The sequence below is a fragment of the Rhizoctonia solani genome, chromosome 13 (genome assembly GCF_016906535.1).
Source record: "Rhizoctonia solani chromosome 13, complete sequence".
Taxonomy (NCBI): domain Eukaryota; kingdom Fungi; phylum Basidiomycota; class Agaricomycetes; order Cantharellales; family Ceratobasidiaceae; genus Rhizoctonia; species Rhizoctonia solani.
The window spans coordinates 1,964,258-1,978,270 of NC_057382.1; the positions used below are offsets into that span (position 1 = coordinate 1,964,258).

Genomic DNA, 14,013 nt, shown 5'->3' on the forward strand with positions numbered 1-14,013 from the left:
TAAATCCTCGGTACAACAAGGCTCGGCTCGGAAGATTGCTCACTATTCCATCACACTTAGTTTTCTCAGAGTCTACAGAATCACTCCAGAATAACCAATCACGGACAGAAAGCAAAGAGCGAAAGCTGTCAAAATGGGAGGGGGTGTGATAATGTATGCGGTGTTGGTACAGTATCAAACCAACCTGGAAAGCGGACCGAGAACTTGGTCCGGTGAGTGAACCAGCAGGAGCGCAGATGCGCCCAAGGTTTCTAGTTCCGCCACCTCCACGAAAAAATTGACGGAAAAGATTGGTGGATAAGTGCTTCATTACCAAGTGCGGAGGTGTATATTCACATCTTTAGATGGGAAGCGGTGCACATATTGTGTCAGAGTGAGAAAGCCACTTCCGAACACCTTCTGTATACTGAAGTTACGTTGATCATAGACATATTTAGTCCTTCACATACCTTTTCCCAGCTCTTACGAGAATACCACCCGACATTGCAATCTATCCCCATCATAGTATCTGTGTAGGAAACGGTTGACCTTGATTGGAGGCTGTTGAGAACCATTGGGTAGTCATTTATGGATAGATTACAAGGGTAATCCTCTTTATCATTCCGGAGCTTTACCGTATTAAAACTCTACCTTGAAATGAAGAAACGATTTGACAACTATCTTCCTTGACATTAGCCTGACGTAAGGTTGACTTTCCCAAATAGGCTTTTAAAACCAAGAAAGCTCAAGGGTCTCGTTGATACTTGTGATTGCCTGCACACAAATCTCAGGACGACCATCACACATGATTGCCAAAGCATACACGTATCAGAAGGCTAGAGATTAATCTCTACCATGTTAGCTGAGGAATGGAGGTGAGTACACATAGCCACAGCATACTTTCCTTCTATCTGCTCCCTAGAGCCACATTTATTTATCCGAATAGCAAATATACCACCTAGCTTCACTTGTTTTAGATCTTCCGATTAACTTGGTCATTCACAGGATGCATCACCCTTACTCCACGGGACGCTATATGGATTGCTATACCCACAGGTACACCGGGAAGACACTTGATTCGGTATGGAAGGTGCCTGCCTGCCGATGGCACAGGAAACCGACGAATGGGATGTTATCCTTCGGATATTCTCAGTCCGACATTACTACCCACGCACTCTTGTGTTTTTTACGAATCGTGGGATGCGGGACTGGCGACACATGAGCTTCGGGTTTAACCACAGACATGGTTCAAGGCTAGAGATACCCGAGTATCCGCCGCTGGGTCCAGCCTCCTCTGAAGGGCCAGGACTAGAACACGAGTATCATCAGGTACCAGGAGCTCTAGATTATTTTAGCCGTGTGCTGGACGATATTCTCGAAATTGCGGAGTAAGTAGCCTTTGTCTGCCTAAACGCAAGGACAGGCACCGAGTGGTGCGCGTTGCTTGCCTAGAGCGGTAGTACTCGGAATCATAACTGGTGGCTCGATTTCCAGGTTAGATAACGCGGATGATAAACGAAAGATAGCAGAACGAATCCTATCCGCAAATATTGTTTTTGCTGGTGGGAAAGTGTGCTTGTACCGATTACTGTGCCTCATCCTAACATATGGGGACCTAGACTCCTGGTCCACGTACAAGTTTAAAGGGTTTGTTCTGGAGCTTGTTTACCTTCTTGTCTTGCGAGCAGGCCGGTATGTTTTTGAAGTAAAGGATTACAAAATTACAGCCATTCCAGAGCATCGAGAGATTGAGAAAAAAATCTCGATCCATTGTCTTTCCATGATCACTCCACATATCGCCCGGGTGCCACCACAGTGACTATGCAGTGGAAACACATGTTTATTGGATTTGACATGCTTCATTTTGTTACAGGTCTGAATACTGCCTGGTATTTTATCAACCCGTGGATGAATATCACATGATCTATACTTGATATGCAGGCCAATAAAGTCAATGACTCCCTACCGGTCCTTGGGCTTAGTACTTGAAAATGGCGATTGGGGAAAGTTTGGTTCGCACACAGGCCGGGCTTAAAAGATGTTGAATGAAAGCCGAATCGACATAAGAACATTGTCGGACCGATTTGAAGGGACAGTTGTTCTCACATCAATCTGACCATGGACCTTGGGAAGAGGTCTAGGGTAGCGTGCCGGAAAACGAGTGGGTCATTCAAGACCCAGTGATTCATCTAGGCTCGAACACGAGGCCAGTACATCAAACATGCAGATCTTTGGTCTCCAAGAGTCGTATCCAGGAACCGCGGTTGGTGATAGATTACGAACGCCACTGCGCATACACTGATATTACTTGGTATCGTACGAAGAAACGGGCCACTATTCGCCATCACACGAAGCATCGACCGTTAATTGCTCGATCCTAATGGAAGTTGACCGATGCTCACACCCACAAGCCCTTGAGTACTTCACGCCATCTTCCGCCGCTCATTGAACAGTCACCCACCCCTGGATCATATCCCGACGATCACAGCGAAAACCCTTGTGAATCGAAGGGAGCTGCACTTTCGGAGTTGGTTGCATTTCTATTCAATGAAAATTCCCGGGGAAATGAGGTGTATGGACTGTTTTGATTCGATGACACCAGAAGAAAGGAGAGCAACAACCAACGGATGTTAGCGGCTGGAGAAAGACCTGCGTGCGGGTCGCAAATCAGCATCATAGTCTCTATCAGTTTCTATGGATATTTGTAATGGTTTCGACTCTTTTTGTCGACCTTCGATACATGTTGGGTTAGGCTCAAAGTATTGTAGCTATGACAAATGCGCACTCTGATTGTCACAGTTGGTCCGTGGTTACCTGTATACAATTAACTGAGACAGACACTACTTTGCTACTACGCCCAAGTCCTCATAACCGATAGTTACGGCACATCGAGAAAGGATGCATGCGTAGTCTTATGCTCTGTATGCACGGTTCGGAAAGCAGGTTCAAATTAAGGTTAGTTTCACATAATGAATCCGAGACCGGAATAAACCCAAGAATTGGCATACGAGTATCACCTCAAGAATCGGCACAGAATTCTGACTGGTAAACCGGCGATTATAACATAATAACAAGCGATTATACGACTATTATTTAGCCCCACCCTTTCTCGAGTATAATACAGTACAAATTTTCGAAAGCAAAGCGGATTTCACTAGTTGCAAGGGGGGGGATCTCCTACACTACAGACTCATAAGCAAATGAGAAAGGAGAAGGGCCACGAGCAAAGTAATAAGGCAGCACACCAACAGGAATAACAAAAAGGTAACAAATAAGCGAACGTCCAAAAGAGGGAAGATACAAGAAGTCTGAACTTGACAAACTATGTAAAGGAAAGGACAAGGATCATCGATCCTAGAAAGCCAGGACCCTGTCCCTTAGAACATTACACCATACTTCCCGCCTTGAACAGGGATCGCAAGGGCAGCACCAGTAACAGCTAACGCAAAAAGCATAGCCCACGACGCACTGCGCATGACGATGTGCCACTGGGCGCGCGAAACCACAGGGGAGTGGATTCTAGTGAGAGGAGAGAAAATCTCACGCATCTTGCTGCGCTTGGCATCCACGCGGGTTTGGGAGTGCTTGCCAGGAAGAGCGTCAAAATCAAAGCTGAAAGTCGATGCTGTATCAGCACGGGGACTATGAAGAGTTTCAGCCAGAGTAGCCGAATCGGCCGCAGTAATGAACGATGCCGCCGAGTTATGCTTGTTGTATCCGTCCCAAACTGGGATGAAAGGCGCAGTTTCAAACAGAGTGGAGGTGGGAGAAGACGGATAGCCATTTTCGAGATCGGACATATAGTGGCCACCGATCTCACGAGCTTCAAAGGCCTCGGTGTTGGCATCGTAGATGTAAACCTTTTGAGGAGAGGCAGGCTCGCGCGGCATACTGTCATCTTTTTTAACAGCACTAAGATTCAAGGGAGCAGGGCGGCGAGAATCACGAGGAGACAAGGTTGCGGGAGAGGGCTTGGTTGGCGACATGGGGATGGAGTCTTTACCCTCAACAGTGTAATCATCTTTGACTTCACTTTCAGCGAGCGAGTGAGCCGATGCTGCATAAGGATTGGCCTCAAGCTTTATAGAAATACGCCGTTCGCCATTTTGGACTTGCAAAGGGGCTGAGATGCTTGGACGAGCCAGCTCGAAAGGACGGAGTTGGCGACCGCCTCCGCAGAGATACTGAAAGGGTCGGTAAAGGTGGACGTCAAGTGGAAAGAGATACTCACAATTACAAGGCAAAGACCATTCCATGAGCATAAAAATATAGTCATCCCAAGCCATAAGAAGCTGAGGTTGGGAATTCGCTTGCGGCGGCGTTCACCAGAGAACACACTTAGAAGAATAAGCGAAACAGCGGTGAGAATAGTAACGACACCACTAATCCAGACACAAGTTGCACGCTTGGAATCAGCATTGCAAATGCGAGTTCGTAAAAACTTCTTCAAGCTTTCGCGTAGACTAGTCTCCACATCCGCCTTGATGGGGTCAAATGCAGCAGGCACAGGATGAGGCTGACCATTTGTATTAGCGAAGAAGTTATTGATCTCTGTAATTAGAGTGTAAATTGGTAGGTGCGCCTGACAACATTTCAGCACTTACGGACGGCAGCCAAATTGAGCTCGTGGGAAGACTGTCGGGAAAAGAACGTCGCCTTGGCACGAGTGAAGGACATCGCAAGCTTTGGGTCTGACACTGCGTTGCGCGAAAACCAGGCGCGGTGTTTGGCACTATACTCCTGAAGCCAAAGAAGGAAGTATAGGTTCTCAGCGCCAAATTCCTCAAACCTAATTTCCGAGTTAGTATCAATTCAATCAAGTGCGAAATAAACAACATACAAGAGATACTCCTCAAAGTCTTTCAGACTAATGGGAGGAAGGTGCTTTTGTTTGAGCATGTCTTCGAGCGTTACGGTGAGCGTGGGGATGACTGATCCCAAGTGAGTCAAATGAACGATGTGTCACAGAATAATACGTACTGGACCACCCCTTGACCTCCGACACCTTGGGGGGACTGAAGACGCGAGCGGGCCACTTCAAGAAGGTAACGAACGACCAAGGGAGTTTCTCGGGCCTCCCATGCTGTTGGGGTGCGCGAACACGCAGGGGGCTAGTAGGCTGGGGAGGAGCGAGCGAAGACATAGGGAGCGACTGGGATGAACGACCGCCAGTGAGGAATGCGGTGGAAGGCTGCAGAAGGGTGATGAACTTGGCCGGGGGAACATAGCTTCATAATGGGCTATTTAATACGGGCTCTCCGAAGGTGGGTTAGGATCGGGTTTCAGAACCCCTCTTGAGAAGCCCACGCTCACGGTTCCGCTCAAGGCAGTCGACCCTATGCTTCGCGCGCCTCCAGGGTTCACTGTAATCCCTAGATCTATGGAACCATTCCGCTCTGAATGTACGGTCCCCTATCCCCTATCCCCTATCCGGCCAGATGAGCTATCCAGGGTTGTAACATTCACGACTCGCCCCAACAGACCGCGCCTTTTCATACATCCCCTTGGTGTATGTACGATCGCGCCATATATGCAGGGACCTGTCTGTGACGGATGATGCTAAATTAGGCTGAGGCAGAAACCTCATGATACGTATGGTGTAAACGCCGATTCAGCTACTGCCGCATGATTTGATGGTTGGTTTATCTGGTCCAATTCGCGAGCGAAAATGTTGACGCTCCATTATTTAGACATCTGACATGCATCCCGACCCTCGGTCCTAGCTCAGGGAGACCGGTGATTATATCGGTCATGATGTATGGGTCAATCGGCTTGTCCCGTCCTCTACGGCCCGTAGTGCATCATTCTTACCTACCCAGGGATTCACTAGGTTTGATTGCGACGATCCTCCCCGGCATCGGCTGTTCGCATACGCACAAAAGTTCAGGCATATGACCTCGGAGGTCGGGAACAAAGTTCAAGAGGGGGTAATTTTAAATGCACCCTGCAATCCCCAACTTTGACATCTCATTCAGCACCAATATAACACTATTGTGAACATAAAAGCAGGAACAATTCAAACTTAGCGCAGCGAACAACTGGAAGCTGGTTCTTCAGGTTCACCAACCGGTTTAGGGATTCGGAATTTGTTCTACCTGTTCTTGTGATTGATTAAATCGACAGCGATCACACAGTCAGATTGACTAATTAACATTACTTGCACTCGTGGCGTCATAAATAAACTAACCCCTGATGACCTGAGACGGGAATGATTTTCCGAGTACGTGTTCTTACTCAGTACCATCTTACTTGCCATATTGGATTGTATAAACCTGGCACAAAACCTTGCCGCGCCAATACCACCGTTCATAGAAGGGTAAGCACTTACTCAAAACTTATAATTACGGAAAGTTTCAGAACAGTGGCTCATACATATATAGAAAATCCATCTTCAAGCATGCACATGTTGTATTTACTATTAAGATATGTATATACTTGGTTAGACGATAAGAATTGCGCAATTTTCTGGACCATTGAATATCAGGTTTTCCGACCTCAGGCTTCCAGCCATTTATAGTCAACATCCTTTGACTCTGTAGAGCGAGGATCGGTGACTGAACTTAATGCCCGAGTGTTCTAGACACTGGATTGTGTTCACTAATCAAAGTTTGGGTGGATTCCCGTTAGTGCCGCGGCACGCCACACGCTCCTCATTGAATTCCCGTGATGGCCGCGCGCCACGACTTGGAGGTTCAAACGTGGTTCAGTTTTTTTCAAACAGTGCCACTGCACATCTAGCGTACTCTTCGTGTACAGTATCAACAAACTCCAGTTTTCTGGATGGTCCAACTGCTGAGTGTGTTGCTCTGAGTGGTGGGTTTATTGTGTGGTAGAAGTGGTAGTTTCGCTAGCTTGAGGCTCCAGCGTGGGTTTAAGCTCACGTTATTGTGAGTATGTCAATCATACTGCATATATTTGGGCTCAATGGCCACCGTTTACTATTGCCGGGAGCCTCAATAACACAGTTAACAGTCCAGCCTATGGCTCCGCGTAAGATCCGATAATGCCAAGCATGACGCTGGTTGGCTAATATCAAGATATCGATTGAACGCATTTTCACGTCGCCAAAATGACGCTGGGGTCCCAGCCTAAGCGCCCGGGACAGAGTGTCTATGGTATAAAGATGTGGTTGAATAGATGTGAATGTAAAAACGCTCCAAGTGAGATCGGACCATTCTCCACTCAGGCTGAGGCCTTTTATCAAGGTGCTTGGCTCTGAGGGTATGTGCTCGCCGACAAATTTGCAGTTGTGTCAGGCCAATAACGTACACAGTCACAGCGGTTGTGTAAGACCGTGCAGTGTGTATCTTTAGATCGTAGCATTTGTAAGCTTGCGGTGGACCAACTCTACGAACACATTTTTACCTTGTTGAATTGCAAACCAGCCTTGGACGCGATCACAGTAATTTCATACCGGTTCTGAACATCCACTGTGATCAGTCACGATCAACGGTCCACCTCCATAACGCATTGGAGTGGACTTGCTCTATAGTTAAATGATTCATGTATTGATAGCTATAGCTCGTGAGCCATAATTTTTACTCCCATTGGAATGCACAGTGTATTGACTCAATGGTTGGTGCTCGTAGCGCCTTCATAACATCATCGCTCAAATCCCCAGATACTGATTTCAATTGGCCAAGAAAGAAGCGTTCCAGTGTTCCTACTGCGCATCTCCGCAGCTCTTACTATCCTCATATTATTACTGTGTTATGAAATAACTTTATGATAACACTGGATAATCCCCGTTGGATTAACTGACGTCGAATGCCACGCCTAAGCATGAGGCAGTGATGCATAAGCCGAACCCGATGAATACGTATCTTGAAATCCTCGGCATTTTCAGGCCTCAAGGTGACATCGTTTTGGTATAAAGATGCCCCACCCGCAGTCAGCATGGCGCAACCTCTTCCTTGACTTTCTATTGCCCACTCATGGCCTCTAGTGGACCACCTTCTGGAGCCCAGTCCGGCATCACTAGCGATGATCTTGTTTTCTATATCGATATGGCTTTAGTCGGTATCCTTGGAGTGGCTACACTCGTCTATCTACCACGAACCATAGCTCGATACGCTCATAAATCTGGGAGGACGGAGGGGTGGCTGTTACTCCAAGGGAAACAATCCAACCAATATCCCCGTAAACAAGCAGCATCCAAATCTGAAGCTTCCGTTCGTGAAAAGGAACCAACATCTCCCAGAACAACACATCAATACCCGCCCAACCAACCCAATCTTGGGGATTTATCAGCACCTACTATTTCATCCACTATGCACGCCGGTAGTACAACAACAATCAGAGCCCGCCTTCTTGCTTCAAATAAAGGTCGCCAATTGGGGGCGCCGCCAGCCCATATACCAAGTTTACGTTCCTTTGTTCCTCTTGCTGGGAAATTCCTGGATTATCACATTGCGGGCTACAGCATTCGACAACTCACGATTCTCTCAGTGTACCTGGCAATCATATGTATCGCAATGTTTTACCAATCCAATCCGAAGACAAATACCAATCGTGCCGGTTTCGTGGTCATGTCTCAGATGCCTGTAGCATTTGCACTCGGAACCAAGAATAGTGTTATCACTATTCTAACCGGGATAAGTTACGAACAAGTGCGTATATCTGTGTATATATAAGCCGTTTCGCGCAGCATATTGAGACATCTTTCGTTAGCTTAACTTCGTTCATCGATGGGTCGGTCAATTAATGTTCCTCGCTTCGTTGTTTCATTTTGTCGGGAAACGTGAGTGGGCGTTTACGTATCTCCAGCACTGCTGACCTCATTTATTTGCCGCAGTTGTAACATTCACCGAACTTGGCATTGTGTCCATAGCGGGTAAGATTCCAAACTTCTGTCTGCTATGTACGACAAATATACTGACTTTCTCCACAGTATCATCTCATTCATGGGGAGTGGTGGCCTTTTCTGCACTTTGTCTCCTTGCTGTGGGGTCTCATCCATGGTTCCGTGCCAGAGTCTATGGATTATTTTTCTATTCGCACATAATTGGCTTAATTACATTTATGATTGGGGTAAGTGGTACTAATACGGGGGCTCTAATTCATAACTCAACTCGATTCTACAGATGTGGAAGCATCAGCCCGAAGTTGCGCCTCCTTATGTTGCTACTTGCATTGTGATATATGCAGCCGATCAAGTAACAAGACTGGTGAAGACTCGGGTACGCAAGGCAATATTGACACCAGTCCCAGAGCTCGGTTCTACTCATGTCTATGTCCCACGATTGGACAAGGGCTGGGTTGCCGGTCAACATGTTAGGATTCGAGTCCTCTCGTTCGGCGTGGGCCTGTTTGGATGGGCGGAATGCCATCCTTTTACGGTGAGCCGACCCATCTACTCAGATAAACGAACATTTAGGCTGACTGCCTGAATTGTCTAGATTGCGAACTCTTCCAGTGACGCTCCCGAAGGGCTTACCCTCGTTTGTAAGCGTGCCGGTGACTGGACATCAGCTTTGTACCGAATGGCGAACAACAAATCAAACTCGGAGGAACACCGTAGTGCTTACGTCTTGATCGAAGGCCCCTATGGCAAGTTTGGGCGCTATCAGCGCGCTTCCTCCCACATCGAACACTTGTCTAACGCCCTTTATCCCTGATTTAGGTGGAGCAGGTAACACGTTGTTCGCTAGTTTCAGCGGAGTTATGCTCGTGTTGGGCGGTAGTGGCATCACCTTTGGTACCTCGGTCCTGGAGGATATCATTGCCAAAAAGGCAAGCGGAGCCGCTCGGGCAATGTGTATCAATTTTGTTTGGGCCATTCAGCACCCTTGTGAGTCTGGCTTAATTTGGGCTATTGCGACTCGGCCAGACTGACCCGGCTCGACTGTAGCTGCCGCAGATCCGTATTTGTCTACATTCGTTGAAATTGTTCAGCGCGCCGCGGACATACCTGACTTGAGGTTGTCTGTCTCTGTCTTCTACACACGCGGAGCGGACAATGCTTATAGTTTAAAAACGCGTCTTCCTCCCAACGTTCAAATTAAAAGCGGGCGTCCGGATCTCTTGGAAGAATTGAGCAGTGTTCTTGACAGAACTCAACATGCGATCAGCATGCATCAATCACCTAAGAATGGTGTTATTCTGGCGGCATGCGGTCCGGATCAACTAATTTCAAGCGTATATGCGGCGAAATCTGGTGCGCCCTCGGAAGCCCAACGATCCGTTGGAGGATTGGAACTGCACACCGAGTAAGTAACTCGAGAGCCTACTAGTCATTCCGGTTCAATGCTAAAGTTTCGTTCAGAACCTTTGGGTGGTAGAGCATATTGATTGTCGTCATTAATGGAGTCATGTGGTATCACTTCATAGGATCGAAGGGTGGGATGTGTAGTTATTGGTTTGAAGCCAGCTTTACTTGATTTATTCTGGGGTTTACATTATGTTCCGACTTCTATTCGTTATTTCTTTCACTCCTTGTTTGTCTATTACATGTACTTCATCGGGGTTTGCCCCTTGCGTCATTCGTATCTATGGTTGTAGTTTGTAATTCCGATATAATTTTATCCTTTAGGCATTTTGAGGTGCGGATTTGTCCGAATACAGATAGAGGGGCAATTGCTTAGTGGCCGAGCCGTATCTTCATTTCATCTCGAAGTATGGATTACTTCGCATTAGCTCCAGCAAGGGGAACGCCCGTGCGCTGTTGAGTTGCAAGATTTCAAAACCCGGGCTGAAACTACTTCGCTTTGACTTACCCTGTAGTAGTCTGGCAACCTGGTTTCATTTCCAGCTCCCGCACCAATGGCTCAACTAAAGATTCGTTCTCTTTGGCCCTTGGCCATTCCTTTGCTCCATTTAAAATGGTATCCGGGTGCCATAAACGTAGAATATCGGCAGGCGGACCACCCCCAAGTGCGTCGAGCATTATTCCCAAATGTGTTGCTTGAGCACATAGGTTCAGCCTTCCTGGTTGCATGGTATCCGTATGAAGAACAATTGATTCTACAACCTTGATAATAAGGGTATTAAGTTGCGCATGTAACCTTAGTATGAATACACCTACCTCTCCGATTTGGTATTTGGATAAGGGTGTGGCCGGAGTGGAACGATTTTTTGAATTAGTTCCCCAATGTAAGGTGTTTAAAGTGAGCTGAGGTTGGGGACAAGAGAGGTATTCATGGGCAAGTATTCCTCCCTGAATCTGAAAACTCAGCTGATTTGCTAGGTCATCCTGAACTTCCGGAACGAGTGTTACATCGTGAAGCATTGCGGCGAGCCACATGTTCTCTTCTAACCCGAGTCGCTTTGCGTTAGTTACTACTTCCGGAGAAAACATTCCTGCAGTATCAAAGACCTCATATAAGTAAACTCGACTCCACACGGAGTCTGTTTCATGCAATTTACCTAGCTCGGGATCAAGCAGAGCCGAGGCATAAAAAAAGCTCCTCCTCGAGTGCCCATAGAGCCCGGGGGTCAAGATATCCTTTGTCCAACGAGCGACGGATTCAGCCCATGCAGTATCAGGGACCTTGATTTCGAGTATACTTATGGGTCGAGGGTGGCGATTGCTAGGGAGCTGGGCAAGTAAATCGTTCAGGGATCGCTCAACGGACGAGTCGACGAACTCTCGCTGCAGTGACCGGGCCATGCTGCAAGTGGATCTATAGTTCGTGAGTTTAGTGGAAACCGATACTATACACTAGGACTTTCATTTGAGTGTATGTGTATGCGGGTGACAAATCCGTAGCAGACGATCAAGTCTCTGCTTGATTGGGCGATTCTGGTCTACTGGGTCGAATATCCGCTGGCCAGACCACATGGATCGAATGGCGGATATCCGACACGCAATTTGAAACATTGATGATGAACTCGGAAGATTGACCCGCTGAGATTCGGACTCACGAGCTGAACAGCTTTATCTGACCTTAAAGTACATGTGATTAACATCTTTAAAAGTTAAAATTCAATACACTCCCCGCCCCCAGTGAATAGATGGCCGATTGGCGAATCGCAAATGAACTCGATTTCGCACATGCGCAATGGCGCATTTAGGCAGCTACCTCAACAACCCAAGCGAGCCCAGCTTTTACAAAGTCGACACCCTTGTCAAAGTTCAGCTTGTCGATGGTATCTGTTGTGCGATGACTGGTAGAGATAAGAACGTGTGTTCGAATCCGATTGTGGATAAACTTGAGACTTACTAGTTGGGGTTGAGGTTGCCATCATTGGGCCCATAGGCGGCAATGCAGACGACAGGATACCCTGCATCGTAGAATGCATAGTGGTCACTGCATCCGTACTTGGGTGTCCTCGTGAGTACCATCAACGTACAGATCCTGAAGGTGGATAACTTACACCACAGCTAACGCTCCGCCTCTCAGCCGTCGGTACATAAGCCTTGACGACGTTGGTCATATGGGTGCTCATAGCACTGACAGGGTCCGACAAGACAGTGATCGTGCTAGATTTCCCAGAGTTGCTGGAAGTGTTGGGTTGGTAACCTGAGTATAACTCGATTAGTCTGGAAAAAAGGCGGAGGACTACAATAACTACGCCTTACCAATCATCTCAAAGTCCAGCATACCTCGGACGGTCTTGCCGGCCGATTTATAAGAAGCGGCGAGCGTTTTCGCACCAAGCAAGCCACCCTCTTCACCGGCGTAAGCGTGAGCTTCGATAGCATAAGTGCCCTGATAATTGTTGGCCTTGAGAATGCGCATAATGGCCATCATCACCGCAACACCCGAAGCATCTACACCGCCCCGCATCCATGTCAATACGATCTCGTCATGTGGCGTATAAAACACACGTACCGTCGTCAGCTCCTGGTGCAGAGGAAGAGGCCGATTGACTGGTCGAGTCCAAATGCGCGCCGAGAATGACGATGCCGGCGCTCGCGCTCCCGGACTTGGCCTCGATACGGCCGATGACATTGGGCTGGTTGAACGAGTTCTCCGCCAGCTTGGCTTGGGAAGTTCCGAGCCACGAAGCAAACTGGGACTGGATCCAAAGGGACGGAGCTAATAGAATAAAGCTATAATTGAGAAAAAAAAACATCGTGCATATATCCAGTCAATTCGAAAACTCACCCCGGGCGTTCGTGCTCCTGTAGTACCGCGTCGCGTAACCAGTCGATAATTGGCTCACGTACGACTTTATTTCGGACGCGGTAACCATGGCCAACATCGGAGTAAGTTCCGGGTGGGCGGAGGGATTGGGGGTAGGATAGTTGGGAGCGACGACTGCTCTCGACTTGATCGAAGACGACGGTCCCGAATCGGTAATATCGACATATCCTGGACCCCAGAGTTTACGCTCGTATCGGCCCTGGAGCTCTTCAATTGCTTCGTCCGAGATAGTGGTAGCGGTGAGAATGGAGATGTTGGCTATCGAGGCTCGGGCGGCGTTTAGCGAGTCCGAGGAGAGTGGGCGCGGAAGAGCAGGTGCGAAGCGTAGCGATTCAATAGCTGCAATAGGGAGCTTTTCGATATGTTCATTCGAGAACTGAATCGTTCGAAGTGAGAGGTCGTTGAATTCAGATACTGTAGCAGGAACACCAAGCGCACCGATAGCGGTGGCCAACAAGAAAGAGGCGGCAGCGTACATCTTGAGCGAGTAAACAATGACAGCATACTGAGGGAAAGGTATTTTATAGTCTTCCGCAAGAAGAGTTGCAGCAGTATGGATAGGTGACACAACCGGGTGGACGAAGCACGCTTACGCGCGGTGCAAACTCCGGGAAGCGCTTCGTGCCAAGACACAAATGCGAATTGACCTAGAGGCATGCGGAGAGGAAGTCTCGTGATGTGTAGTGTAGCCGGTGGTTCACATGGTTAGTTGATAAGCCTTATGGCAAGGAGTATGCCCGGATTATATAGCATGGGAGGGAGTGAATCCTTGGTTGAGTTGGATATATCTTCTAGTTGGGTTGCTTTGAACCTCACTCGATCGATTACAATAGCAGTAAATACGTATACCACCCTACAGTGGGCACGGGATAAATAAATAAAGAACTATAATGAAGCAACAAAACCGTTACTCGGCTAAAAATAGATCATCCGTGGATGGGGCAAG

The 14,013-nt window shown here is 47.8% G+C and overlaps 5 protein-coding genes across 5 annotated transcripts; 2 read left to right on the top strand and 3 right to left on the bottom strand.

Moving 5' to 3' along the window:
- Nucleotides 1-1,062: 1,062 nt before the first annotated feature.
- RhiXN_07457 (uncharacterized protein) lies at nucleotides 1,063-1,371 on the top strand (the record flags this gene model as incomplete). The annotated part of the gene is made up of 1 exon (XM_043327273.1): nucleotides 1,063-1,371. One exon carries the CDS (start codon nucleotides 1,063-1,065, stop codon nucleotides 1,369-1,371), a length of 309 nt encoding a protein of 102 aa, XP_043185745.1.
- A 1,985-nt stretch (nucleotides 1,372-3,356) lies between these two features.
- On the bottom strand, nucleotides 3,357-5,122 carry RhiXN_07458 (regulator of G protein signaling domain protein; the record flags this gene model as incomplete). The annotated part of the gene is made up of 5 exons (XM_043327274.1): nucleotides 3,357-4,163; nucleotides 4,211-4,530; nucleotides 4,584-4,768; nucleotides 4,820-4,910; nucleotides 4,960-5,122. The coding sequence occupies 5 exons, from the start codon at nucleotides 5,120-5,122 to the stop codon at nucleotides 3,357-3,359; spliced, it is 1,566 nt and encodes a 521-aa protein (XP_043185746.1).
- Nucleotides 5,123-7,913: 2,791 nt separating this feature from the next.
- RhiXN_07459 (Ferric reductase like transmembrane component) lies at nucleotides 7,914-10,259 on the top strand (the record flags this gene model as incomplete). The annotated part of the gene is made up of 9 exons (XM_043327275.1): nucleotides 7,914-8,588; nucleotides 8,650-8,719; nucleotides 8,774-8,812; nucleotides 8,870-9,009; nucleotides 9,063-9,317; nucleotides 9,378-9,574; nucleotides 9,630-9,769; nucleotides 9,830-10,187; nucleotides 10,244-10,259. 9 exons carry the CDS (start codon nucleotides 7,914-7,916, stop codon nucleotides 10,257-10,259), a joined length of 1,890 nt encoding a protein of 629 aa, XP_043185747.1.
- Nucleotides 10,260-10,578: 319 nt separating this feature from the next.
- RhiXN_07460 (uncharacterized protein) lies at nucleotides 10,579-11,587 on the bottom strand (the record flags this gene model as incomplete). Its single annotated transcript, XM_043327276.1, has 3 exons — nucleotides 10,579-10,639; nucleotides 10,695-10,948; nucleotides 11,003-11,587. The coding sequence occupies 3 exons, from the start codon at nucleotides 11,585-11,587 to the stop codon at nucleotides 10,579-10,581; spliced, it is 900 nt and encodes a 299-aa protein (XP_043185748.1).
- Nucleotides 11,588-11,987: 400 nt separating this feature from the next.
- Nucleotides 11,988-13,545, bottom strand: RhiXN_07461 (Peptidase family M28 protein; the record flags this gene model as incomplete). Its single annotated transcript, XM_043327277.1, has 6 exons — nucleotides 11,988-12,084; nucleotides 12,141-12,238; nucleotides 12,295-12,440; nucleotides 12,500-12,691; nucleotides 12,753-12,959; nucleotides 13,029-13,545. 6 exons carry the CDS (start codon nucleotides 13,543-13,545, stop codon nucleotides 11,988-11,990), a joined length of 1,257 nt encoding a protein of 418 aa, XP_043185749.1.
- Between the last annotated feature and the right edge of the window lie 468 nt (nucleotides 13,546-14,013).